The 27,590-nt window shown below is 56.0% G+C and overlaps 1 protein-coding gene across 2 annotated transcripts in view; it reads right to left on the bottom strand.

Moving 5' to 3' along the window:
- Positions 1 to 27,590, bottom strand: part of MGMT (O-6-methylguanine-DNA methyltransferase) — a 273,767-nt gene that overhangs the window by 204,975 nt on the left and 41,202 nt on the right. For both annotated transcript variants that reach the window (XM_076009699.1, XM_076009698.1), the window contains exon 2: positions 2,263 to 2,399. In XM_076009699.1, coding sequence (XP_075865814.1) covers positions 2,263 to 2,387 — 125 coding nt within the window. In that variant the 5' untranslated portion in view covers positions 2,388 to 2,399. The remainder of the gene's footprint in view (positions 1 to 2,262; positions 2,400 to 27,590) is intronic.

Here is a 27,590-nt window from a genome sequence, read left to right on the forward strand (position 1 = left end):
ATTACGGTCAACAGGCTGTCCATCGAAAGTCATCAGGAAAGTGCAAATTAAAACCACGACGAGACACCACAGTCTTACCCACCAGAACGGCTAAAATCATTAAAACTGACAACACCAAGTACTGGCAAGAAGGTGGAGCACTGAGACCCTCAAACGTTGCTGATGAAAACAAAATGACATGATTTGGGGAAAAGTTTTAGCAGTTTCTTATAAACATACATCTGCCATCCTATTCGGCAGTTCTACCTCTAGGAATTTATTCAAGAGGAAGGAAAGCATGCCCACAAAGAGGCTTGACCGAGCATCATAGAGATGACTTAAAGCAGGCATTAGGGAACCTTCCGGAGAGCTCCGTATCCCAGTCTGGGTGGCAGTCATACGGTTGTCCGCTTTTGTCAAAACTCACGTGCATTTAAAAGCTGAGTTTCACTACGTAATTTGCCTTTTTAAAAAATAAAATGTTGAAAACTTAACTGAGTGTTCATACAGTTTTTATGTTATTCTCCAACTTTCAAATGCTTTCCCCCAACTACACACACACACAGACACTGCTGGATGCCCCCCAAAATCCACTTCCTGCTCCTTCCTCCCACCTCAGGGTCCCTGACGGTGGCCAGCACGTGACAACCCACCATCCCTGCAGCTAAGTGTGGCCACATGACAGCTCCCCAGACAAGCAGAGAAAAGAGGAAATCTCGGCATCTACCCTGGAAAGAGAGGTGTCGTGCCCACTTTGTCCCGCCCTCACCTGCAGCCCGGGCCCAGCAGCTGGCCTAGAGACCCAGGCAGGGACCACAGTCTGGAGACCCCGAGAGGAAACTCAGGGGACCTTCAAGCCACCAGATCCGCCCCCACTGTGTACAGGTGCGTCTTGACGAGGCTTCAGGTGCGCCTCACCTGAAGTCACTGGAAGGCTCTGCGCACAGCCAAACCTGACCCCAACTCAAAGTGCATCAAGTAGAAACTCAAGATTAACTCTTCATCTTCGTTCCATTCACTTGACCACAATGCGCATTTAACTAAACATATCTTATAATGCTCGTGGGTTTAACTTTTTTCCTCCCAAAATTCACTTTAAGCAGTACCTTGACTCTTTTTTCCCCCCAAAAGAAAAAAAAAAAAAAAAAAACAAAACCCAACACGTAATTCCTATGATTTATCGTGCAACTGAACACGTCAAAAGACCAAATGACATTTCCCCTACAAATGATCTGGTGCCTGTGATTTTCTGGGCACTGCAGCCAGGTGGTTCTCGTAGAAATTGAGAAGAGTGTACTCGCACGGTTCAAAAGGTTTGCTTATTTCTTGGTCTTAAAAAAAAGACGATATTGATCGTAACGGGCGGCTCTACGGGAGAGATCTGGACGGCGGGGGCGAACACGGGTATTTATTACCGCACTTGTGCTCATTATGGCCGTCTCCGACAGGGGTCCATTAAAATCAATTTTTATGTTTCTTATGTATTTTCTTTATCTAATGTTCTTGGCCTTGTGCTTATTAGCCAGTTGAGACACACACCGAGCACAGGAGTGGGTGGTTCTCCCTTCCGTCAGAAATGAGGAGGACGACAGTTTCCATGCAACTTCGAAACAGAACGTTAGGGAGAGCCGTAAATTTCCCATGTTTTTATAATTAGAGAAACAGTGGAGATTAATCACAGGAAGAGAAACACGCATCCTCTCAGAAACGCCAGGACCCTGATGTCACGCTAAGAAGGGGCTTCGCGTGCCCTTCCCCAGCAGGGTCGTGCCCGGCGGCGCGGGAAGCAGCGGTCTGCAGGGCCCTAGGAATGCGCGGGGAGCTCCTCCTCATCAAACAGTTCCAGGACACGCAGCATCCCCGCAGGAAAGCCGACCGGACGGCCCCGATGAACAGGGAAGGCTGGTCTCGATCAAAAACCGTCAAGATGAGAAGACTAGTCCCCCACGGCCCCGTCTCCGAGTTTCCAGAGACATGCGTAGAAGACGCCGGATGCTCGACGCCCCTAAGCGACCCGCCCCTCCACAAAGGCGAACGTTAATCACCGTCTCTGGCCTACGCGCCAAAGGCTACGTCCCCACGGCTCATCAGGGGTGGAGGATTCCCGGGCAACACGCGCAGAGGCCGGGGACGCAAGAGCGATCACGGCGGACCGTCCCGAGAGAGGGTGATGCTCGTGGCTGTGGCGTAAGGGCTGCACGCTTCCCCGTGGTCAACGCAAAACAGACGGTTATCGCGTGCACGTGTGCCGCTTCCGTGCGCGCCCCACAGGCTCACACTCACTCAGCTCCGGGCGTCTTCTCCCCGGGAAGCCTGATCCCATGCAGACCTCGCTCGCAACCAGAGAGCTCCAGCTTCCCCAAAGGGCTGTCCAGAGTTTTGTATTTCAGTTCGCAGGTCTTGTCCATTCTGCCAAGCACCTAAACAGAAACAGCGTTTAAATTAAATTAAAAAGCGTGGAAGAGCTTGGCCACATATAAAGCACGAGAGAAGCATCAATAAAGACAAAATACATCATCACAACGCTTTTTCCTTGTTCTTGGAAATTATATGATGTGTCATTTTTACAATATAGTTGCTTCGAAGACAGAAAATTACCACAATTACCCAGAGCACCCATCCAGCACTACACCCTCCTCCCATTCCCCTGAATTACCACATCCCGGGTGGTTCTCATCTGTCTTAACCAAGGCACAGCTGAAGGAAGCAGAGCTGGTAGAGCTCCTTTTAAACGATACCTAAAACTAAGGCAACCTGGCCTTAATATCAAAACAGCTACCAGACAATGAAAACGGAAGACAAACTGGTTATTTTGAATGAAGTATGCCTATAAATAAAGCACCTACGATACAGAGACGCAGGGAGGCTCAACTCAGCACTTACACAGGGAGAGGGAGAGGGTGTGCAGTGCGGGAAGGAAACACTCACATTGTGGAAAGCATAGTTTGTATTCAAGGAAATGTACCAACGCACAAGGTCTATCCTATAGATGTGTTCTCCATGACAACAATTTCGCCAGATACTAATTTCGGCCAACAGAGCAAAGGCAGGAAAGAATGCGTGCATTAAGAGCAGTGAGAAGCCAGTAATAAGGTTTGGACAAATGGGTATTTTACAAAAATCGCCCTCCTCCAGGGGGAGGCAAGGGGATGGTGATGGCGGGTGACTACCTGGACCAGAGCGAGCCCTCGGTCCCCTCTCGCGGTTCTGAGACAGCAGGGAGGGTCCACCGCCCCGCTGGTCACCCCAGTGCAGACGCTTCCCGATCCTCCACGCCTGACCACGACGCCAACGATAAACGCAAAGACTTGGAGACCCCCAACCCGAGACTCAGAATCCGGGCTGTACCCACCGCCTCTGCTTCTACTGTCCTAGAGGCACCTCAAACGAACTCGCCCAGAACCGTCACTCTGCAAAAACGCTCTCCTGCACGCAGGATCCGCAGAGCAGCAGCACCATCCCCACCGGCCTTGCTCAAACCTCGCCTGCAGCCCCAGACTCCTCACTCCGTAAGCACTGGGCCTCCTTATTTCCAGGTCTTACGCCCACGCCCTCCTCCCACCACCGCAGCCTCACCTGGAGGCCCTCGTGGAGTCTCCCCGACCACGTGGGCAAGGCCCTCCTCAGGGCCTCCCGCTGCACCTGGGCTCTTCCCACTCCCGCCCAAGCAGCAGCCCGGGGCCCACGTGGAGCGACGCTTCCCAGGCTCCCCGCATCAAGGGCTCGTGCAGGGGCAGCAAACCGGAGCCCACGGGCCAACGCTGGCTCCCCACCTGTTTCTGAGAATAAAGCCCTCTTGGAACACAGCTGCACTCAGTCGTGACGGCCTCTTGCCGCTTCCGTGCCACGGCGGCAGGGCTGGTGGGCCGTGACTCGGGCAGCTCGCCCTCCACGCTTGGAATGCCCACGCTCCGGCCCACCCGCCCCTGCACAGCTGCAGCCCCGAGTCCTTGGGCGTTCCTCAAGGTGTCCCTGTGTCCCCATTGGAATGTCCCTTCCCTGCCTGGCATCTCCTGTCCTGTGAAACCCAGTGCCGCCACCCTAGTCAGTCTTTCCTTTGTGCATGGCACGTGCCCCCAGTGCCACGCTCCGGTTCTCTGCCCTTCCTCCCGACAGCCAGGAGAGAGAGTCGCATGCACGTTCCTTACAGGGGTCAGGCAGCGGCCCCCACATCACGCAGGTGCTTTGCAGAGGCTTCGCTGCCCAGACTCAACCCTAAGCACTCAGACTCCCGGGCCGCCCTGCACAACATCCCCTCTTGCGTGCAGATTGACGGGGATTTGACTCGGATTCCATCCAGCGCCCAGGGAACGGATCTGGGATTTGCCGGGAAACCTAGCCTCTGCCGGAGAGCCTCTCTGCCCACACACCCTCCTGAACCCCCGCCTGCCAGGGCTCCCCGCGGCCTGCGGATAGGAGCCGAGCTGCCTGGGAGGCCCGAGAGGGCCCTGCGGAAGGAGCCACCTGCCCTTGCTTCACCAGGCGGGGCAGGGACCAGAGGAGACAGGAGGTGGACACAGGGCCCCCCACCCACTGGTCCGTCGCTTGGAGACAGTCACTTGGACTCTGCGCACACTGTTTTTACCTGCAGGGTAGACAGCATCACACGGCAAGCTCAGCACGAGACTGGAGGGGCTGCATGTGACAGACTTGGGGACCCGAGTGACCTCAGCATATCTGGGACCGCCGGTCTCCCTGTCACCATCTACATTTTCACCAAACGTCCCTTGCCTTCGAGCTTGTCACCTGCAGTACCTAGCCCTTCTCCCCAGACTCTTATCCAAAGCATCAAAATCCTGCCACTCTTCAAAAGCTTCCCCGTCTCCCAAAACCCCTCTGTGCCACAGTCAGCTGGCCCCGCCCACCCGGGACACCTGCGAACATTTCCCATCATCCTCAGCTGCCCCCAGACGCAGGGGGCTGTCGCGTGAGTCGCTGTCCCCCTGCAGGTGGCAGGCAGAGGACGGCACACACACAGGAGCTCATGAAAGACTTGTTGACCGAGCGAGTCATTGTTGTGCCCGCCGACCAGGCCAGGTGTCCCCGACAGCAGTCCCCAGAGTGTTCACAGAGGGTGCTGCTCAGAGAACAGGGCCCGGGGGAGGGTAGGGGGGAGTGAGAAACCTAGGTGCTCCGTCCACGTCGTGGAAACTCACCCCGCACAGCAGTGTGTGAAAAGCACAGGCAGCCGTGCAGTAAGACGCCGGCTTTTGGCCGGGCGCGGGGGCTCACGCCTGTAACCCCAGCACTCTGGGAGGCCGAGGCGGGAGGATCGTTTGAGCTCAGGAGTCTGAGACCAGCCTGAGCAAGAGCGAGACCCCGTCTCTACTATAAATAGAAAGAAATTAGCCAAACAACTAAAAATATATAGAAAAAATTAGCAGGGCATGGTGTCGCACACCTGTAGTCCCAGCTACTCGGGAGGCTGAGGCAGGAGGATCGCTTGAGCCCAGGAGTTTGAGGTCGCTGTGGGCAAGGCTGACACCACGGCACTCTAGCCTGGGCAAGACTCTGTCTCAAAAAAAAAAGAAAAGAAACCAGCTTTTGTTTGTGTCACTCTCTCAAATGCAGTCTACTGCACAGCCATGTTCTCTACGCTGCAACCCAGCTCGGGCTGGGCTGAGTCTGTGTGTCCAGCAGAGCCGGAGTCAGGACTCAGGCCGGGAACGTGACAGACCGGTGCACCAGCAACAGGCGGTGCTTAACGACAGGCATCAGAAACCAACCCTGCTAGTTGGAGCGCACATGCAATGAGTTACAGAACAGGCGGTTTACTGGAAGGCTGTTCTGTAACTCACAGAACTTCGGGGAAGGCTGGAGAAGCAGCCCACGGGACTGGCCGAGGTCTAAGCCCAGTCGAAACTGAGCCTCAGGAAACACCTGTGGGACAGCCAGGGACAGGAGACGTGGCGGCTGGCACTGTTGCCACCGTTGCCCCTGGAAACAGGATGTGGCAGTCACGGTGACCATCAATCCTCGGCCACCGGCCTCTGTGTGACATGCTCCCGGTCCAGGGCCCAGGCAGGGGCCCAGGCAGCGGGGCTGTGCCCAGTGTGAACAGCAGTGCAGGGGCGGCCCCGGCAGGGGACGTGCTCAGCCACATCGGCCTCGAGGGAGACACAGACCCAGCCCCACTGCGGACGCTCAGACAAGGAGCACCCCAGCTGGGGGACAGGACAGACGCCAGGTGTGCACTCCCCTTCCCAGGACTGCTGACTCTGCCTGCCTGGCAGCGCGGCTCTGAGCGCCTCACTGGACACAGCCACGGCCGGGCCTGGCGCACCGTGCACCATGATGGGCTGACAGGCCTGGGGCTCATGTGGGCCACGCCTGGAGCTCACGGCCGGCCCAAATACCAGGCGAAGGGGACACATGGAGTGTTCTGAGAAGGGGCCAGGAGTGGAAGGAGGGATGTCCCCACACAGGAGGCAGGAACAGGACCCTGGAGCGCCACCAGGCAGCTCAGCCCTGCCAGCTGCTCGGGGAGAGGGGCCCCTAGGTCATCAGGCTGAGTCCCGGTGGCTGGCTCTGACTGCAAGAGACTGAACTTGGGGGGCCATCCGTGCGTGGAGAGAATGCAGCAGAGAAGGGTGCGGAGCCCGACCTGGTGGGGCCATGCAAACGACCGGACCTGCAGTGACCATCTCTGCACCAAACAGCACCTCCGCCCGGCAAATCCCCAAGGATCTCGGCCCCTCCATGTCTGAGGAGGGGCCAAAGGGACCCCGGAGCTCTGGCACGCCCCGCTGAGCCCTGCGGTGCTGTCCCCGGTGAGGGGCACCCCAGCACGGGCCTCCCGTCCAAGGCCGGCTCACCCTCCCCCATCCAGAGCCAGATCCCTCCACCAGCAAGGGCCAAGGAAGCCACAGCACACGGAATCAGTCAGTCGCAAAGGTGGGCACAGGGGGTCCCCAGGAGGCTCCATCCAAATCCCTCCCAGAAGCATGGGAGGGGGCTCAGCGTGCAGCGGGAGCAACTGAGGAGCTCGGGGTCTGACTTCAGTGGGAGCGATGAGCACTACGGCTCTCTATGTGGATCCCATCAGCGGGTTGTGACCGTGGGGAGCTAAGCCCTTGGACTTGCCTGTGGTTTAGATGGGATCAAACGACACCCGCCTCATTCCACCTGAACACGCCGCCGCGCTGAGCCACCTCACCTAGACTGAGCCCGCGCGGACGGCCCGGCGCTTTCCGGACGCAGCCGGCTGCGCTGTCCTTCCAGGGACCCTCCTGGTTTTTAAGCCCATCAGCCGGCGTTGCCCATCCAGGATAACGCCCCACAACCCGCCGCCACCGCCGAGCCAGCGGGAGAAGGGCAGGGTTTTGGCGTGCTTTCCCATCGACCTGCCAGCCGTGGGACTGGAGGTGCCTCGGGAGCCTGCACGCAACAAGCACGCGGCATGGAGCCTTTCCACGGGCAAAAGCAAAGATGGGTTTAATGCAAAGCTCCAACGTGCCGTGGACAAGGCCACTCGGAGAATCGGGCACGTCCACTGAGGAGCCGGAGCTGAGCCGGCAGGTGGGGTGCGGCCCCTCGGTGCAGGCAAGCAGGCGGGGAGGTGGGGGTGCTTGCAGACTAAACGGGGGCCGGCACGGACATCAGGGGAGGACCCGTGTCTGAGACGAGGCTGCCACCCCTGCCCCCGGAGCAGTGAGGGCCAAGTGTGGGGATGCAAGTTGGAGACACAGGGAGAATGGCGACCCCCCGTGCACCAAGGCAGGGGAAGGGAGAGGTGACCGGGAGGCTGTAACCACAGCCACGAGGAGAGCTAAGATGTGTGCACGAGTTCCCGGGCCGAACACAGCATGTGCTCCAGCTAAAAGTGCGCTGTGCAGCTTTCCACGCCGGGGAAACAAAAAACCCAACCGCCAATTACTCCTGCGCACAAGGTTTACAGCTGCGTGAAATTGGGCTGTCCTAGAAAGAGGCATCCTTGGGCCTTTCCGCCTGGAAGCGGCCCCCTCACCGGGACCTGTGGAGCTCACCCGGAGCGGGGCGGCCGTGTGGAGCCCAGGCAAAGGCATGCAAGAGCGGACGGCGGCCCCCTCCGCCCAAACCCACCAGTTTCGAATCTGCCCAAGGTGCAAAACCCAGGTGCCTAGGACTTTCAGAACCGGACCAGAGGGTCTCCGGGGGGCTGACACAGCCCCGTCCTTGGAATGTTTACCAACGACAGCGACAGGGCTCGTGCACCTGCTGTGAAACCGCACGCCCCGGGACGCCCAGCCTTGGGCATTTACGGCACACACGCAGGCGTCCAGCAGGACGCGGTGCTGTCTGCCTAACTGGCGTGCGCCAGGTTACACGGCAGCCCCACTCAAGGCACTTAAGGGATTCGAGCTCTGGCCCCCTCGGCTTCCCCCTCCCCGCCCCTCCCGCAGCGGGAAGCCGGGCTCCGGCCTGGCAGCGCCACAGAGCCTGGCGGGCCGCTCCTGGCGTCGGCACCGCGGCATCCACCTAAAGCCACGAGACTGGCTGACGTTAATTGGTGGCAGAAAAAAATCGATTTTCATGGCTATTTGGAGACCTCTGAAAAAACGAAGTGAAATTCGTTTCATCTCCCTTTTAACATGAATGGCGTTTAAATGACAATGTTCTGAATTAAGCAGTTGGCGCCAGGGCCAGCTCCCGCTGCATGCAAAGGAGACCCAGAGACGGACACTGTCTTCCTTCTCCCTTTACTGGTAGTTTTCCAGGCCTGCCGCACATGTCCAAAAACCGTCCTTCCAGAACCATCTTTGCGGCTCTGTACCTTTCCCTTTTAACCATTTCCACCGTCAGTGTCCTGGGCCACGAAAATGCTCAGGGTCAGGCCGAGAGGGGCAATCGCCTGCTTCCTTATAACTGGTTTACAAACAAGGCCCCCAGGGTCCCCCCCGGCTGCCTGGGCTTGGGGCGTGTCTCTGCCTGGGGTGCGGGAGCCGGGGGAGAGCCTCGCACTGCATCCGGCGGCCTCGGGACCCCCCCCCCCCCAAAATCCGCTGAGAAATGAAGACTGGCTTTGAAAACAGGGAACAGGAAAAAAGCATCAGGGACGCACCTTTCGTGGCGAGGACTGACGCCCGCGCACCTCGGGATAAGGCGCGGGGGAGGAGTTTAATTAAAAAAAAAACAACAACACAAAAACACATGTCAAAACCCTAGAAAAGAGAAAATACTTTATACCTATCATCTAATAATAAACCTGGCCCAGGATCAGGGAGAAGGCAGTGGTGTAAGCGGTGAGCGCTGAGACCGTGCCCGCTTCGCCCGCCACGCCGGGGTCTCCCGGTGGCACTCCGCCAGGCCACAGCCAACAGAAGGCGGTCACGGCTACATGCACACGCAAACCAACGCAGAGTCCCCATCAGGATCACCTGACGAGGCTTTCAAGTGAAAAGACCACTTCCACCTGAAGGCACATCCCGTAAATGCCGCGTCCTGCTCGTGCCGTGGCTAACAGGTCGACTTCCGGGATTCGGGATCCTGGGACGGGAGGCGTCGCCTGCTGTTGTTATTCCACCATCACCGGAGACGGCCCGCACGGCGGCGGGGCACCTCTCTGACGGACGGGGCTTTGGCTGTAAAGGATGTGCTAACGACAAGAGCCCTGGGAGCTGGAGGAGGAGGCTTTGCAGCCAGGGTCCGGAAGCACCCCAGGGGCGCGACTTACTAAAGAGCTCGGCGTGGTCATCTGAATGACACGCACCGCGTGGCACCTTAGGAAATGGACGTGCAGACGCCTGCGCATCCCGGCCGAGATGCCGCGGGACGTCTCGGGAAGCCTGTTCCCCGGCCGTGAACGCGCCCATTTCTAGATAAAAACTGACACTGTCTGCATTTGAAAATCGCATTTAAAACAACACCTGCTTTTCCTTTCCAAACTTTTCATGCTGGTGCACATAGCGAACTAAATATGAGTAAAGCAGGAAGACGCTTTTCCGTTCCGAAGCTCGAGCACAGTTTAGAATCTGCACAATTGAGGAGGAATCAGTTAGGAAGCAGTTAAAACAACTGCTGTGTGTGTGTGTGTGTGTGTGTGTGTGTGTAAAAAAGAAATAGATCACACATAGAGAAAACTCCAGAAAACTTCTATGTGTAGGGTTTTAACAAATTGCTCAAAAAAATCCCCTGGAACTTCAAGCACTTTTGAAAAATGTTTCCAGATGACAACTACCACTCACATATCCATTCCAACAGTTTAGGGAAGCAATCTCTGAGTCTAACTGAAAACTGATCCATGATACCAGGACATGATAAAGAAGGGCCTATAAAAGTCTTTTTGGAAGCTTATTAGTAACTATTATCTCTCTCTCTCTCTCTCTCTCTCTCTCTCTCTCTCTCTCTCTCTCTCTCTCTCTCTCTCTCTTTTGTTGTCAGCCTCACTCACAGCAACTTCCAACTCCTGGGCTCAAGCAGTCCTCCTGCCTCAGCCTCCCGAGTAGCTGGGACTATAGGCATGCGCCACCGTGCCTGGCTAATTTTTTGTATAAATATTTTTAGTTGGCCAATTAATTTCTTTCTATTTATAGTAGAGACGAGGTCTCACTCTTGCTCAGGCTGGTTTCGAACTCCTGACCTTGAGCGATCCACCTGCCTCAGCCTCCCAGAGTGCTAGGATGACAGGCGTGAGCCACCGTGCCTGGCCTACCTGTTTCTTGAAAAGGTTTCACCAAAGGCTTTCCGCTTTCCTACTGACCATGCCACGCGGAAACCAGAGGCAAATCTACACAAGGACGTTCCATGAGATGAGGGTCCCAGCGTCAAAGGGCAGCAACCCACGTGTGCACATGCATGGGGCACACGCACGGGGCACGAGTCACACACCTTCAGCTAATTAATCACGTGGAGGAGAACATTTTTATATCAAAATGCAGATAAAATGGAAAATCACACTCTTTAAGGTAAAACAGGAGACTTGCTGTGAGCAGCCTCAAACCTCATTCCCGGGAGCTGTGAGTCACTTCTCCCCGCTCAGAGAGTTACTTGTAGAGAAAGATGGGAAAGCGCTGTTCTCAGGCACTGTCTTTTGCTTCGCTCACTCTCTGGCAATTCCCTGGAATAGGAAGTTTGAGAACGCAGTGCGGCGGAAACTATCATTAACAAAAAATGTGCCACTCTGCCAGCGTAAGTACCCGGCCCACAGGTGGGAGGAAACCAGGTTACAAAATGAATGAACCCAGACTTTCAATAAGAAACCTACAATGCAGAGGGCAAAGCGAGGCACCCAGAGACTCCTGAGCAGAATTTTGAAATGAGGCAAAGAATCCTGAGTTTGGCAGAAAGTGCGATGGTGGCACAATCCCGCAGTCCAAACCAGGGGGCTCTTCTCTGCCCAGCGAGCACAGGCAGCCGCTACTCGGGAGCCCGAAACAGCAGCCAGAGCCGCGGCCTGCCCCGTGCACGCGGTCGGGACCAGCTCGCGCCCAGGAACAGCAAAGCACACCTGCAGGACACACCCCCACCTGCCGTCCGGGCTCTGGGACCAGTGGCCTACAAGGCTGTAGGGCCTGGGCATGCCGGAAGGTGCCCACACCTCGGAAAGATGTGGGGGCGGGAAGGGCCCGGAGCGGACAGGTGGCAGAGGGCCCCGCTCAGGCCCCAGAGCTCTGGAACTTCTGTGGGTTGCGGGCGGTCGCTGGCCCCGCCGCCTTCTCTGCACTCCCAGGTTCTGCGGGCACAAGCGGTGCCAGGGACCTTCTCACTCACACCTTGTCCTCAGCGCAGCTCACGACGGGCACCTGGCCGTCAAGACACGTCCCCGCTACAAGACGCCTGAGGCTGTCCAGCGATGCAGGAACCCGCCCCGGCCTCGGGAAGGCGATGAGACCCACCGCAGGACCCTGGCCCTCCCCGCTGGACCCCTGGCCTCGGACAAATGCGTCGTGGACAGACTCGGTCCCAGGAATCCCGCCGGAGTCCCTGCCAGTTAAGAAACGCCACGGCGCCACGGCTCAGCTCAACGCAACCTCCCGCCACCTTCCCAAAGCCAGCAGGACGGGGGCTGCTTTGTTTAAAATCCAGTGGCGCCCCTCCAGCCTCCGATAACAGGGGCAAGTTGGAAGGGAAGGGCCTTCGTATGGCTGAAACCTTGTCAAAGAGACACGCAGTCCAGGTGGCGGGAACCCCGGGTCTGCGGGTGGGGAGCTGAGCCCCCCACACCGGGGCCCGGCTCTCCCGGCGGCTGGGCTTCGGGACCCGCCCGCAAACCGCACGGCGCTGGCGCCAGGCCCGGGACACGCAGATCACACAGCATTCTCACGTCCTTGTGCTTCCTCATGCCAACTTCACTGTTGATCGGGAAGGATGCATTTACAATTTGCTGTGGAACTGAGCAAAATGCTATGTTTTCCCTCGTTTTCCATCGCCCCTGCTAGAACTTCCCGGGTTAACGCCAGGGATAGCAGGAAGCACCCCGCAGAAGGGACGGAGCGCTCCCCCGGGTCTGGCCGGGGCAGCGCTCGCCCCACAGGGCCTGGCCCCAGGCCCACCCGTGGGTGCTGGCGGGGCCCCCGCCGGCCACTCATCTCACCCCGCCGACAGCGCGCCTGGCAGCACCGAGGCTTTCTGGCACTTCAGGAAGCCGCTAACTACTGCGCGCGCGGTGACAGTCTGTCACGAGGAGTAAAGAGGTGGCAGGCTGGCGTTCGGAATGAAATGTCAGTTCTTAAAACCGTGACGTCCCGGGAAGCTTCAGCTCGAATATGTCATGGCAGAAAATAACCCCGTTCTCTACAGACTCTGAAGTTGGGTAAAGTTTAACTGACTTCTTAGAGAATAAGTAACACGCTGGAGCACGAGGGCAGATCTGAGGGAAACGCGACTTCTCCAATTAGGCGGAGCAGCCGGAGCCCCCCACCCCTGCCCTGCGGGGCGGCGGCGGCGGGGGTGGCGCGGCTTCCTGGGCAGGCCGGGCCAGCGGCCAGGTGGGCGCCCCTCAAACGCCCCTGCCAGACAGCGAGACGGGACTGACACCATCCCCGCCCAGGAAGGGACCTCGCAGGAGCGGAGTGCCGAGTGCTCGTCTGCAGTCAAGCCGGGGGAAGAAAGTCATGAATAGTCAATAACATTTTCCACCCGTGCGCGGGCAGAATCTGTGCATTTAGAACACGCAGGTTTTTGTGTCGCGTCCCTCACTTAATGCTATAATTAGCCAGCACGGGGGATTCGCTAGAAGGCATGTCTCCGGGTCCGACAGCAAGCCCTGTTGGGGCGATTCACACAGCACAGCACAAGCCGTTAGATTCCACACCAGGCGCCCACCGGAACCCCCAAAGCCACCTCCAGCGACACCCAGGAAACAGGCCCGCGCCAGGGTCGGGAATGAGACCGTCGCTTTTGGGGAGGCCGACAGACACTTCCTGCCTCTTGAAGCAAGGGGGCTGCCAGCGTCCTGGGGCCCAAATGCAGCACCTCCCCGGCCCGAGCCTCCGACTCTGCGTTCCACAAAACCGGCGACGTGCTCCGAGCTAAGAAGATCTGAGCATGCGGCAGCACCGTCGGGACTCGGGAGGCACTGTGCCTGGTCCCAGGCCGCAGCGGGTTGAGCCGTCCCTCTCCAAACCCCGAGAGGCTCCAGCCGCAGTCCCCTGGCCCCCAGCGCAGCACGCACTGGCGTGCTTGTCTCTGCGCACACGGACCGCGCCTTCCAACGGGACCCGGACGGAAGGGCGTTCTCGCGGCAGGCAGTCTGTACGCCCTCCTGGAGCTGGAGCCCTTGCTCCGCGTGCAGGTGAGGCTGCAGACGGCTCAGAGCCTTCCCCTTCCTATAGGAGGTCACCAGGTCCCTCAGTCCAGGAGCGAGGAGGTGGGACGGCCACGCATGTTCACACGGTGGGCCTCTGAATCGCAGGGACGCGGTGAGGCCGGGCGGCTCTAGCCCACAGGCCACTGAGTGCAGAGCGTCCCTCAGCGCGGCCCGCACGAGGCCGCCGCAGAGAACCTGGGAGCAAAGGGCTGAAATCTCCTCGCTGCCCCCAACTGGGTGTGGCCACCTCTGCTCCCAAGCGAGGAAACTGAGGCAGGAAAGGCACTTGGAGCTGGAAGGTCGCACAGAGGACGTGTGGGACCCGAGCGAGCCCCGACACACACAGCTCTCCCCACCCTGAGGTCAGACTGGCCCTTGCGCTGTGTCCCGCAGGGCTGTGCCCAAAGCCGGGCACAGCTGCTTCCAGCAGTTTTCCTGGAAGCTGCCACCTGCTCTTTCGTCCACGCCTTGTGGGTAGCAGCGTTTGTGCCTCGGCGGCAGCGGGGTGGGGACTTGTGCCAGACCGGGCAGCGCACAGAGCCAGACGTGCTCGCCGTCCGGCCCATTTCAGGAACAGTCTGCCCAGAGGCTCTGGCCTCCAGGCGTGCACGGATCAGTATTAGAGCACCCCAGGTTTTGCCCGGTGCAATCCTGCTCCCCCGATGAGCAAGTGGTACGGCCCCCTGTGATGGGCGGGGGCGCGCCCCACACTGTCCTTGGCACCGCAGCCTCCACGGAGAGGCCGTCACAGACGTTCCCCGGGATCTTTTGGGTCCTGGAGCAGGGCGACTGCTGTCCGCTGACGCAGAGCGAGGCCGGCGCCCGCACACTGGGCGTTAAGGCTGCACACGGCGGAGAGCCGGCAGCATTAAGCCCTCTTCCCCTTACTAAAGACCAAGCTCCACGATGCTTCCGCAGGGAGGGTTTCCCGGGTGAGGCGGGGGGTGATTTAGGACCTGGAGCCCCCGACGGAAGACCCTGATGCTCCAGACACGCTCTGGCTGGCGGCCGCGAGCGTCACCGGGCTCCGGAAAGTTCCGGCGCTCCTGGCGGGGCGGACCCCACGCTCCCCCCCAGAGGCCGCACGGCGAGGAAACGCACCCTGCTTCCCAACGATTAACCCAAGGCTCCAGTCCACGCGGCAGGAAATTTTATGTCCTAAATTAGTTACATTAAACCCAAAACCTATCAGAGGCTTTGATAACTCGGACCTATAATTCTGTACCTTTTACTCTTTCAACAATAACTCAGCCGAATCCTGCAGCTGAAGCCAAGATTTCCAGGCCGAAAGTGCACTTTCCATTTGATTAAATACTAATAAATGCAAGAATAAGACACCAAGTCTTTTATCCTTACAGTAAATTCTTCAAACACCACGTACTCTAACAATTCATTATTCCTCCGGAGAAAGGGACAGGTCCTTCCCCTCAAAGACAGCTCGGTAGTCTCAAAGTCTTAATTACAACAGATAAAACATAATTTACAGCAGTCCAGGCCTTACAGAAACATGACATCATAGCCCAGGTTTTTTATTCTTGAAGTGACCTGTCGGGGGCCGGGGCTTCCAGGTGCAGTGTCCTGGACACTCGCCGAAAGGGTAAAAAGGACCTGCCAGTCCTCCCTCCCGCTGCAGACACAGCCAGGTGTGCAGAGCAAGGGACCATCCTGGACGAAGCGCCCGAGCCATGACGGTACCAACTGGGACGCAGGTACATGCACAGGTGACCCTGGACAGTGCAGGGGTTGGGGGCGCTGACCCCACGTGCAGTCAAAATCCACACACAGCTTCCTTCCGACTCACCGTAAACTTATCTGCTAAACGCCCACTGTCAGCCAGAAGGCCTGTGGATAACACAGCCAGCCGACGGACACATATTTTTATGTTACATGTGTTGTGCGACAAAGTAAACTGGAGAGAAGAAAGAAAATCACAAGGAAGAGAAAATACATTTGCTGTTCATTAAGTGGAAGCGGATCGTGATGAAGGTCTCCATCCTCGTCCTCTGCACACGCTGGGTGGGCTGAGGAGGAGGAGGAGGCTGCGGTGGCGGCAGTCCTGCTGTCTCAGGGGCGGCAGAGGTGGGAGAAAATCCGCATGTAAGTGGACTCGCGCAGTTCAGATCCTCGGCGTTCAAGGATTAGCTCTGTGTGCGTGCATACAATTAGCACTTTTCTGTGTGTGTCTGACACTTTCAAGTCTGCAAAAATAATTTCACGTACTTCATCCATCAAGGAAGTACACAGTGAAACGCTGCCAAAGGGAGGTGGTACATTTCGCGGGAGAGAAAATGTTGTCATCTATCATTATACAGGCAGAACGTCGAGCCAGGACGCTGATGCTGGGCACCCTGGTGACCACATGAGGGTGGCAGCCCACGTGGCCCTCATGCAGGGCAGTGGCATGCCCCTTTCCAATGGGGCGCTCTCTGCTGTGAGCCCTCGGAGACGTGAATTATCTCCACGCAAGGCCGGCAGGGAGTGTGCCCCACTCATGGAGCGTCGGCTACCGCGTGCTCTGAACGGGGTCCCGTTCTCACTGCAGGTGACAAAGAATCTGCGCTGTTAGGAAGCTGCAGGGAAACTTCCGTGGGAAGCCCAAAGGAAAACACACATCCAATTACTAGTCCTGGGCTGCAGCACCGTAGTTACATTTGGGGATTTGCTTTCCCCTGCGGTCCCAGCGGAACAGAGTCCAGGGCTTGGAGACAGAAAGCCAAGTCCGGGCCTCAGGCCACCCTGAGCACACGTGGACCTCCCCGGGCCCGCTGCCTCCTCTGTGGCAGGAAGACGAGCAGACCGAGGAGACGGCCAGCCAGAGAGCACTGGGCACCCCTCACAGGCCCCCCACGGGCAGGAAGCCTCCTGAGACGGGTTGAGAAAGGGCAACCCCAGCCCACGTGCAAGGCCTGGACACCGCGCCCTCGTGTGAACATGGGGCAACGACGGGGCACTGAGCGGCCAAAAGGTAAACTGAGGTAGAGAGAGTTGCCGGCATGGCCAAATGGGTCTCCCACAAGCGGCGATCATTGAGCAACAGAGTCACGGAGAAGCAGGGATGAGGCGGGGAGGTCACAGAGCAGGGGCGAGGCGGTGGCGGGTGGGCGCTGAGAAGACGCGTGATGCGCCCTCTGGCCCCTCTCTGAGGCTGGCATCTGGCTCTCCAGGGTGCCGGACACTCATTTCCTTATAATGTACCGCCCGCTGTTGTCAATAGGCTAAGGGGGCCCACTCTGTCCTACCAAAGCTGAGCCAGAGGCCATCAGAAGATATCTGAAAAGTCCCTTCGGAAAGTTGCCCCCGGCTGTGCAGGAGCCACGGGAGGTGGGGTGCCGGAAACACCCCGATCCCAGCTCCAGGTACAAGGTCACCGCAGAGATCCTAAGACGTCTCTGCCCATGATCTCAAAGCACAGGGTTCTCACCTGCTGAAGCTCGGGTAGGGGGTGTGGCTATCCAGAAAGCTGAACGCTAAATAGACGCCACTGTATCCTCACTGAAGTCCACCACCAGCCCACGTGGGGTGGAACTGCCTACGTTTCTACCCCAGCATTCGGAGTGCTTGGCATTCACGTTTTGTTGCTTCATACATCTGCACAGGTCTCCACTGTCACTGGTGGCTGATGTCCATTTCTGCTATGGCTGCTTGCGACGCTAGAGACCCGTCAAACTGAGAGTAAGACTCGGGTGAGTTTCCAAAAGGAAAGATGAGTCAGCACCAAGGACTGTTGCGTCTTCGGTATGATTAGAAGCAGAAACACTGGGCCTGAATTTGTAAAACGCTACTGGGGGCAAAGGGAGGGGCGGCTGTTCTCCCAAGCGGTCTCATGTCGATTCAAGCCTTTTTATTAAAATTCATCTGATAAACGTTTAAAGCAGTGGATTTCCATTTAAGAGGAGTTCTTTACTCTGTCTGGGAAGGGAAGGCGACCTGCTACCTGCAGCAGCTCGCTCAGGTGCAGCCGGGGCCTCACCTGTTCGCTCATCACGCAGCAACGTGTTAATCCCATCCGAGGTCGGAAGCACCGTGAGACAAGCGGGTGTCTCTGCACCCGTCCACGCCTGCCACGGTGACGTCAGCAAGGCCCCGCCCGCAGCTCCCCCTGCTCTGCTCAGCCCTGCACGCTGCACTGCGGCAGCCTCAGCCTCTGCAGAGAGTCCCCCGCCCCGACGTTTCAGTGACGGACGTGCCCTCCCCAGCGACGCGCTCTGACGGCAGAGCCGGGCGTGGGTCGTGGCGAGCTCGCGCCCACCACGCGCACATCAGAGCCGGGGGAGCCTGGGCTCCTGGCTGCAACTTCAGATGGGGCAATAGAAATAGCAAGTGGGGCCGGGAGGAGACGGCCATACAATGAAATGTTTAAAGAACTAATAGGAAAACCGTCACGAGATCTTCCTTGGAAGATTAAGCTGGGAACCAGCCCTGAGTCAGGCTGGTCACACCCAAACCGCAGGTAGAAGGACACAGAGGTAAAGCTCAAAGACTACGCCAGAGACAGATCCTGTTCCACGGATGCTCATCACTCGTTAACCAAAATAAAATTTAAAAAAATAAAATAAAACGAACCCTTCAAGGAAAGTCTGTTTTGCTCTTTTCATTTGCTGTGGGTACTTAGCAGTAAGCAGAGACATTCAAAGGCGTATTTGCAAGAACTTACCTCTGACTTTCAGAGGTCATCTCGCCAACGCAGGTGACCTCTGCTCCTCCCGCAAGGTACACCTGCCTTTGGGTCCACACCCCTCCCCCACGCACACTGGATTTCACCCTTTGGGGTCATGCCACTGTCAGCAAGTTCACGGCACGGTTCAAGATGGCAAGGTCTCAAACTCTGGTGCAAGTGACGGCCACACCTGAAGGTCCCCTGCACCGGAGGAGAGGCAGCGTCTACGTGCAGGGGCAGCCCGCGCCCCGCCCACCAACACAAGCCACGCTCTGTCTGGGGGCAGCAGCGATGACCAGAGCACCAACTTTCCCTTTGATGAGCCAACTTAAACACGGCGGCTATGAAGTAATGCAACGGGACCCCCGGCCCAGGCAAGCTGCACGTTGTATGTGCACGTTGTAGAGGAGACGGCTCTGCAAGGAGCCCTCTCGGGAACCCCTCCAACCCAGGAACACCATGGATAGAACTGCCGACACTGCACGACGCCCTGCTCTAACCACCTCCTGGCGGGATGTAGGGAGAGCTCCCAGGGCACTCGGGCAGGCCAGGCCCACCGCCGCCCCTCCCAGGGGCCTCGGCAGGCGGGGAGGAAGCAGCGTGTCCTCCAAGAAGGGACCACAGGCCGTGCTGCGCCTGCAGGTGGACGTGCCGCTGGATGGTCATCGCAGGTCTCTGAGTCTCCTTTACCCCTCTGCTCCTGAACGGGGCCCTCCGCCCTGCCCCCAGCCACTGCGGGAAGCTGGGTGGCAGAGAGGGGCAGGCGGACGCCTTCCCTTGGGCCCCGTCAGTCTGCCGGGTGCAGCCGGGAGTCGGAGGACCCTGACACCCAGCACAGCTCCAGAAGGTCTGCAGCGCTTCTGCCGGTCCTGCCGCTGACAGCAAGAGACGGGCATGGGCCGCCCCTGGGTGGGAGGTGCTCACTGTCTCAGCCTGTCCGGGCTGCCGAAACACATTGCCACAGACTGGCTGGCATTTATTTCTCACGGCTCTGGAGGCTGGGAAGTCCAAGGTCAAGGCTCAGCAGATTGGCCAAGCACCTGCTTTCTAACAGACGGTGCCTTCTCGCTGTGCCCTCACATGGGGAAGGGACCACCTCTCTGGAGTCTCCTTCACAAGAGCACTAACCTCATCACCTCCCAAAGGCCTCAGCTCTTAAGACCATCACCCTGGCGGTGAGGTTTCAACGTAAGAACTCTGGAGGGGGACACAGACATTCAGACCACAGCACTCACCGCACACAAAAAAAGAATGAAGGTATCAGATTAAACTAGGAGGAATTTTAATAAATGAAAATTTAATGTTTAATATGGAAAAATCACTTTTGCCTCAAGTTATTTGATTTGAGATATTTGTTACATACACGGGGAATATATGCATAAAAGTTACGTTTATACACAGGATCTATGTTTCAATAAAAACAAAGACCGCAATAAAAACAGATGACATAATGACAAAGTATTATGCGAATATTTTTTCCTTGGAAATATGGATTATTACAAAATTGTATGTTAGCATTACCCAATCTTTGTTCAAATAATTGACTGATGTAATTATCTCTCTCTCATATTGATATATTCTCACTACCATGAGTAAAAACCTCTACAGTATATTTTCAAACACTAGCAAAAATGTAAAACTTTGAGAACATTATTACAAAATTCAGGAGGTACATTTTATCTAAATTACAGAAGAATGAATTCTTCAAACAACATTCAGAGATGAAAAGGTCATAGATCTGAGATGTTCATTTCAAAGGTAGCTTGAATTAGAAGAAAAATCCTGGCTGTCAAAAGCTTTGATAATTAAATACTTCTTTCGACTCCGAGAACCTAACTTATTAGCGAGCGAGCTAACGCTAAATGCCTGCTTTTAAACTTTGTAAAGAAAAGACGGTGCCGTTTTCCCCATTTCTACAAGACTGCCCGCAGGCCTTGCCACGCGCTGGCTGTCGGAGGGCACAAAGACAGGAGGCAACAGCCGGGGTTCAGAGGCGTCGTCCGGAAGGCAGAAAACTCTCCAACGCATTCATGAAGGTCACAACAAGAGTGCTCGTAAAACTCCCTGCATGGTCACCTTCCTGGTTTTATAGTGTACTTTAGCAAGTCGAGATATGCCAGTTCTCATTTTCCTACGCTGAAGGCCAGGATAAAGTGTCGGGAACGCCGGAGTGGTCCCGGGCACTGCCCTTCCGGGGCCCTTCTGCACAGAGGCGCCGGTCCACACACCTGCCCCGAGACAGGGGACCTGGGGCCACGCTGCTGCCAACCAACCAGGGGCATTGGAGACTACATCCCGGATGTTCCTTTCGTTTAAAAGTTACTAAGTAACAGTCTTTTTTTTTTAATTGTGGCAAAATACATACGATATTTATGTCAATTATTTTGTAAGTATGCAATTCATTGGCATTAAATACACTCACAATGTTGTCCAGCCGACACCTCTATTTACATCCAACATTTTCTCTCCATCTCCAGCAAAAGCTCTGCCACTGTTAGCAAGAGGTTCCCCCTCCCCACCCCCCAGCCCCTGGCACCCACCCACCTACCTTCTGTCTCTGAACCTAAACTGGGGACTTCACACAAATCGACTCATAGAGTATTTGTCCTTTTGTGACTGGCTTACTTCACTGAGCATTGTGTCTTCAAGGTTCATCCACATTGTGACATGTCTGAGAATTCCCTTTGTTTTTTGTTTTTTGTTTTTGTTTTTTTTAAGAGATGGGATCTTGCTCTTGCTCGGGCTAGTCTAGAACTCATGAGCTCAAGCGATCCTCCCGCCATGGCCTCCCGGAGTGATTCCCTTCCTTTTTAAGGCTAAATAATATCCCACTGCATGGGCGTACCACATTTTGCTTATTCGTTCATCAACCCACGGACACTCGCATTGCTTCTTCCTTTTGGCTGCTGCAAACGATGCTGCCATGGTCATGGCTGTGCACATGTCTACTCGAGACCCTGCGTTCAGTTCTTCTGGGTACACACCTAGGGGTGGAATTGCGGGACCACATAGTGATTCTGTGTTTGATGTTTTCAGGAACCTCCAAACTGTTTGCCACAGCAGCTGCACCATTTTACATTCCTGCCAAAGCACGGGGTTCCAATTTCTCCTCATCCTCCCCAGCACTTAATATAAAAACTAGCAAACTGCATCAACTAAGCCACAACTCGGTAGCAGTTTACTAGTAAGAGCTGTTTGCTGACCCTGACTGCATGTCCTGTGCGCCACACACGGACACACTTCCCTGCTCCTTACGAGAGTCCTGTGAATTAGGCACAGTGCGTTTCTCCGATGATGAAAAACCTGAAGCTCAAAGACATGAGAGGGAACTTTCCAGAGCTGCGCGGTAGGTAAGCCACTGGGAGGGGGTGGTTTGACTATAGAGTGCTGAACATGCCACTAGCGGTGAGATTCATTTAGATACTAGATTGTTAATTATGGACTTAAATGAAATACGTGACATAAAAAATAAAATGAGCATATCAAACACTTGTTTTCACTGGAATTCCTTAGGACAAAGCTAAAGCAGGTGTTAAAATTAAAAACAAGCTGACAAAGGCCGAGCGTGGTGGCTCAGGCCTGTATTCCCAGCACTTTGGGAAGAAGCTAAGGCGGAAGCATCGCTTGAGGCCAGGCGTTCGAGACCAACCTGAGCAAAAGCAAGACCCTGTTTACACCAAGAATAGAAAAATTAGCCAGGTGTGGTGATGCACACCTGTAGTCCCAGCTGCTCGGGAGGCTGAGGCAGGAGCATCGCTTGAGCCTGGAGTTTGAGGTCGCAGTGAGCTATACTGACCCCAGAGACAGAGTGATACCATGTCTCCAAAAAAAAAAAAAAAATTTGATATAAAGAAATCACGAAAAAGCAATACTACAGGCAGTGCATAAACAGGTGAAATTGTGATAGCCCAGCGAATGATGGCTCAAGGGAATGAAATTTGGGGACAGCTGCCAACACCCAGCTGCCCTTGCTCTGTGAGTGTGTGAGGACGGAACCGAGGCCCGTTCCTTTCTGCTTCCCTGTCTCCAGCGTCCCGGATCTGCAGCGCGGACGCTCAGTCAATGCAATTCACTGCCCTTCTCCGCCAGCCTCACACCCAGGACTGAGCCCTGAGCCGGACAGCTTTAATACTTGGGAAGACAACAGCCTGACCAACGCAGAGTGACGGACAGCCCCGGGGAGGACCCTCGGGGAGGAAGCACCCCCAAGAGGCACCTGCAGGGAGGCAATCCCGGGGGCCGGTGAACGCGCAGAAGCAGACGGAGCAGGAGCCCAGGCAGGGCTCTGAACGGGGCCCCGGCACCACACGGGTGAGGCTGATCCTGGGCCCTCTCTAGGGAGCTCCCTGGCTCCACTACTCATCGACAGCTCTGCCCTTCGTGCATGCCGAGCCCCTCTCTGATCCCCAGATATCCCTGGGAAGGCGTCCACCTCCCTCTGAAACACTGACGTCCAGGAGAATTGTGGTTTTGTTAACCAAAATATACCAACCAAAACCTCGGTGATAGCTTAGAGCGATTAATTTGGGTCCCTTAGTGGTCACTGCTCTGGCCACTAAGAAGCTCTCTGCATAATTCCTGGCCTATTCTGAGAAGTTGTAAGCAGCCGTCCCCAACCTTTTTGGTAGCAGGGACTGGTTTCACAGAAGACGACTGTTCCATGGATGGGGGGAATGGTTGCAGGATGATTCAAGCACATTAGATTTATTGTGCAGTCAGACCTCGCTGCTATCGATGATCTGTATTTGAGCTCCTCCCCAGCGCCAGCATCACCACCCAGACCATCAGGCACCGGATTCTCATAAGGAGCACAACCCAGACCCCACGCATGCGCAGTGTACAGTGGGGCTCACGCTCCTCTGAGAACCTAATGCCGCCGCTCATCTGACAGGAGGCGGAGCTTATGCGGTGACGCGAGTGGTGGGCAGCGGCTGTAAATGCAGGTGCGGCTTTGCCCACTCGCCCCCCACTCACCTCCCGCTGTGCGGCCCGGTTCCTAACAGGCCACAGACTGGCACTAGTCCGTGGCCCCGGGGTTGGGGACCTCAGCTTTATGGAACACGTGTGGCACGCATTTGGAATATTGGCTTTAGCGTCATGCCTTTATTCTGTACCTAACTCCACCATCTATTTCTTACGAATTTTTTCATTTTTATCAATATGTACACTCTTATAAACCTCCTAGAATTCTTCCTCGGCATATATCTGACACAGACCGACAAAACTACAAACCAACCTAAATAACCGGCAAGCCTCTGATACATGACAGAACGTTACGTCTGCCAGCCACATTTCCAACAGAGCCAATACTTCGTCCATGCTCACCCATGAATGCCAGTGTCGTCCCCGAGACAAGTGGTTCTCGTCGTATTTTTCATCTACCAAAACCTTTTCCTAAAAGACAACTGCAGCCCTCACTGTGTTGCTCCCACCAAGCAGTGACTCCGTCCTGCACTGCAGGGACTTGGGGAGGTGACGTACCCCCTCTTCCTCGGCACCTGCACCATGCTTGGCAGAGGCTCCGGATGCAGTTGGGGGGAGAGGGCCCACCCCTGGGGCCAGCTCGTGCCTCCTCACTCGGCACAGGCAGGACGACATATAACTTGTTTGACATCTTGCACTGTTTCACCCATTCTCACACGTCAATTCCAGTATTTCCCCCAAGGCATATGGCTTCCTACAAAACCACGTATTTGGGACAGCTATATGATACTTTAGCCTCTATGAAATACCCAATAAAATTCTCCAAGGAGCCCTCTCTGCGGTGGTTCGTATCAAAACTGCCTTTCCTTAGATGCCCCCACTTTGCAACTGCCGGTGTCCCTCCAGTTACCCGTGGTCCTGCAGGAGGGCAGGGATGGGGGCTCGCTGGGCAGAGGGCAGCGCTGAGGGGAGCAGCTGGGCTGGCTGCTCAGGGTCCCCTCTGGGCAGGGCATGCCCGGCTGGCAAGGTGGGGCCCCGCGCACCCCACTGCGATCTGTGCCTGGAGAGAGTGTCGAAGGCCTCAGGCTCCTCTTCCACCCGAAGCTCCCGGATTTCGCCCGTCCCCAGGGACACGGCCCCCACGCGGGAGCACCCAAGCCGCCTGCTGCTGCCTCTTCACTGGGCTCTGGAGCGACTTAGTGTCATACCGATTCATGGGACTTCTCTCAAAAGCTGGGAGACAGGAAAGGCTTTGTAATACCCAGAAGCTAGATTTTGTAAGACCTATTGCATACGTAGATTCCAATGAACCAAGCAAATGCTGTAGCCCAGAATCACATATAACCATGAAAAAGCTAAACTGACGATACTTAGAGAAATAAATTGTCTGGCAGAGCAGAATTCCTTGTCCAAAGTCACCTCTGGTTAAACCGGAAAACAGACTTAACCACGGCACCTCTCAATCACCCGATGGTAGAATTTTAGCTGAAGTGTTGGTAATTCTATCAACTCTAAACAACTTGGAACTAAAATAATTAACTACCATGACAGCAGATTATTTTCTACTTGGTAAAGCACATCTTTTTCCACAGGAACACCACAGGGGCACAAAGAAATATTAACGTGCCGGGCAAACAAAAAGAGCAAGCGCCAACTCGAGTGAACCAGGGAACCGCACGCGTGTGCAGATTCCCGGGCGTGTGAAGTGCACGGAGGATGCAATTTTGAATGTGGTCTCGGGGGGCAGACGCTGTCGTGTGTATCACGTGACCAACCTCGAGCACACTATGGGAACGCAATAAAAATTAAACCATCATGAGGGGAAACTTTATCCCACAGCTTAAAGCAATATATACTCTAGACCCTTCTGAGTGGCAATAATAAACATCTCATATAGGCAAGGTAAAATTTCAAACCCAAAAGGAAAAGAACAAGCAGAGCTCTCGTGAAGCCAAATGACGGGCGAGAACTCTTGGCTTCACACTTGAAATCACACGCTGGCCTTGAGAAATCAAAGCCCTTCACAGCTACTTGAAATAATTGGCCAAATTATTTGATTTTACTGAATTTCACTTTATTGATTATGTCTTTCAAATAAGCAATCAGCAATATCCGCGAACCTTCCTCACGACAGAAAATATAACCTCCGCTGTTTTCCATCAAGCAAGCAATTTGCCCTGAGCTGGCGATGCAATTTGGGTTTCCAAACTAGCTAAATCTGGTCTATGCCAGAGGTCAGCGGCACCCACGCGCCTCAGTGTTTGACGTCAGCTCACCCACTGCCCTTCCAGTTTCCAGCCCTACAACAAACACCTCCCTCCCTCCGCCCTCTGGGCTGTACACACAACCTCCCTCGGACCTTGCAGAACCAGCCCACGCGTGATGCTCCCTACATATCACCAGCTTGAGGACTGCAGTCTCTGCTGGGGGCTCCCGAGGTGGGCTGCAGGGGGCCCTGGGAGAGGGCTTTGCACGCTGCGCCGTCTCGGGCCCTCCCCAGGTCTGCCCGCCACAGGCCAGGGCGGGCAGGCTGAGCAGTGCCACCGGGCTGGCCGCGAGCTCCTAAAAATGGAAGGAGCCTCACCCGGAAGAGAAGGCAAACTTGGTGAGAGAAGGAAAGGGGGACCCCTGCACCACGAAAACTCCACAGAACCGAAGGCATCACCTCCTTGCAAAGGACTTAACCCCCCCCCCGCCCCCACCCGGGGGCCAGCGGTTTCGTGAGTGTTTTTATCTCAGATGCAAACCCTAAAAGCCCACGGCAGAATGAAAAGAAAAGCTTTAGGCTTGTCTCCCAGCTGCTGAAGTTTAACAGATAGAATGTATTGAAAGCAGATCCATATTTATTTGGGGGGACTGAAAGGTTTCTCCATCTCCCGAGTAACTAACACAATCAAGACCCCGGCAAGCACGGCCACGCTCGAGAGAAATACAGCGCGAGGCTGGACAATAAAAAGTTGCCCAGAATCCATTTGTCATTTTGGCCCACTCACCGGAGGCCCCGTGAGCCGGCTTCCGGCAGCACGGGCCATAAATCCCCGCCCGGGCCCCTCACAGGGCTTTCCTCCCCAGGTGCCAGACTCCCAGACTGCCTCCTTACTGGGGCTCATTCCGGGGGCACCCACGTCCCCAGCTCGTCCGGTCCCTCTTCAGACAGGGACTGGAAACTCGGCCTCCCCCAGCAGGGCCGTCGTTCCTCGGGGTGCCGTGGGAAGCTCTGTGCCAGGAGGCCACATGCCACCCGGGAAACGTCCTCCACCGACACTCGGCCAGGCCCGGGGAGGCTTCCAATCTGCGCCCCCGTGCCTGGAACACAAACGGGCGCTGAGCTCCCTGCTGCAGGGAGCTCGACCCAGGACGTGGGACGAACGCCGAGACTGCAGCAGAGGCCACCCCTGGTGGGGCTGGCTCCAAGGTCATCCTCCCGAGGGCCACAGAGACGACTCAGCACTGGCCAGTCCCCGTCACAGGTGCCCTGCCCCTGCGGGTCCACACGGGCATATTCTCCCCTCGTTCTCCACTGTCATCCTGCAAACTGGGACCCCCATGTTAGAGACAGGGAAACTGAGCCTTTGGGGATCTTATGCAACCTGGCCACAGACACACAGCCACTCAGTGGCAGAGTGAAGACTGAATCCTACTCAGCCTGAATCCTACCCATCGTGTTGACCTAAAAAAGACCCAGAGACGACTCCAGACATTTCCCAAAGAACAAGACATCGAAATTCAAGTGCCAAGACAAGTTTCATGGGAGTTGTTTTGGGAGATGGGTAGGAGTTCAAAGGGGGTAGAAAGAAGGTGCTTATTCACAAGTGGGAAAAAATTAACTATGCAAAGACACAGAGAAAAGAAGAACAGGGAGCGTGTGGTTCTGCAAACAGCATGTGGACACTTGGACGGAGCAGATTAAGGAAGATGAAAGGGGAGGAAACAAGGCCGGCCGGGGCCTAGAGGCTCAGAGCTCAGATGCCCACGACAGCAGGGAGGCAGGCGGCAGGCTGAGCCCCAGAACAAAGGGCTACGTGGGTGCTCACGCACCCTCGTGAAGCCAGCGGGTTGAATGAACCCACCCCAAGTGGCCGCAGAGGGAATGGGAGACATGGGACCCCTGAAACCCACAGAGGTAGAAAGCTCTTTTGCTGTGGGGATCAGGGCAGGGGTGGGAATGCATAGGAATGAGGAGGGGGGTGCCACAGATAAAAGTGGGGGGCACAGAGGCCAGCTGGTTCTGAACGCATTCTACAGAGAGGACAACAAATGGTCTCAATGTGGCAGTGCGGACCCGAGGCTCAGACGACCACTGTG

Source organism: Microcebus murinus, chromosome 14, assembly GCF_040939455.1.
Source record: "Microcebus murinus isolate Inina chromosome 14, M.murinus_Inina_mat1.0, whole genome shotgun sequence".
NCBI lineage: Eukaryota > Metazoa > Chordata > Mammalia > Primates > Cheirogaleidae > Microcebus > Microcebus murinus.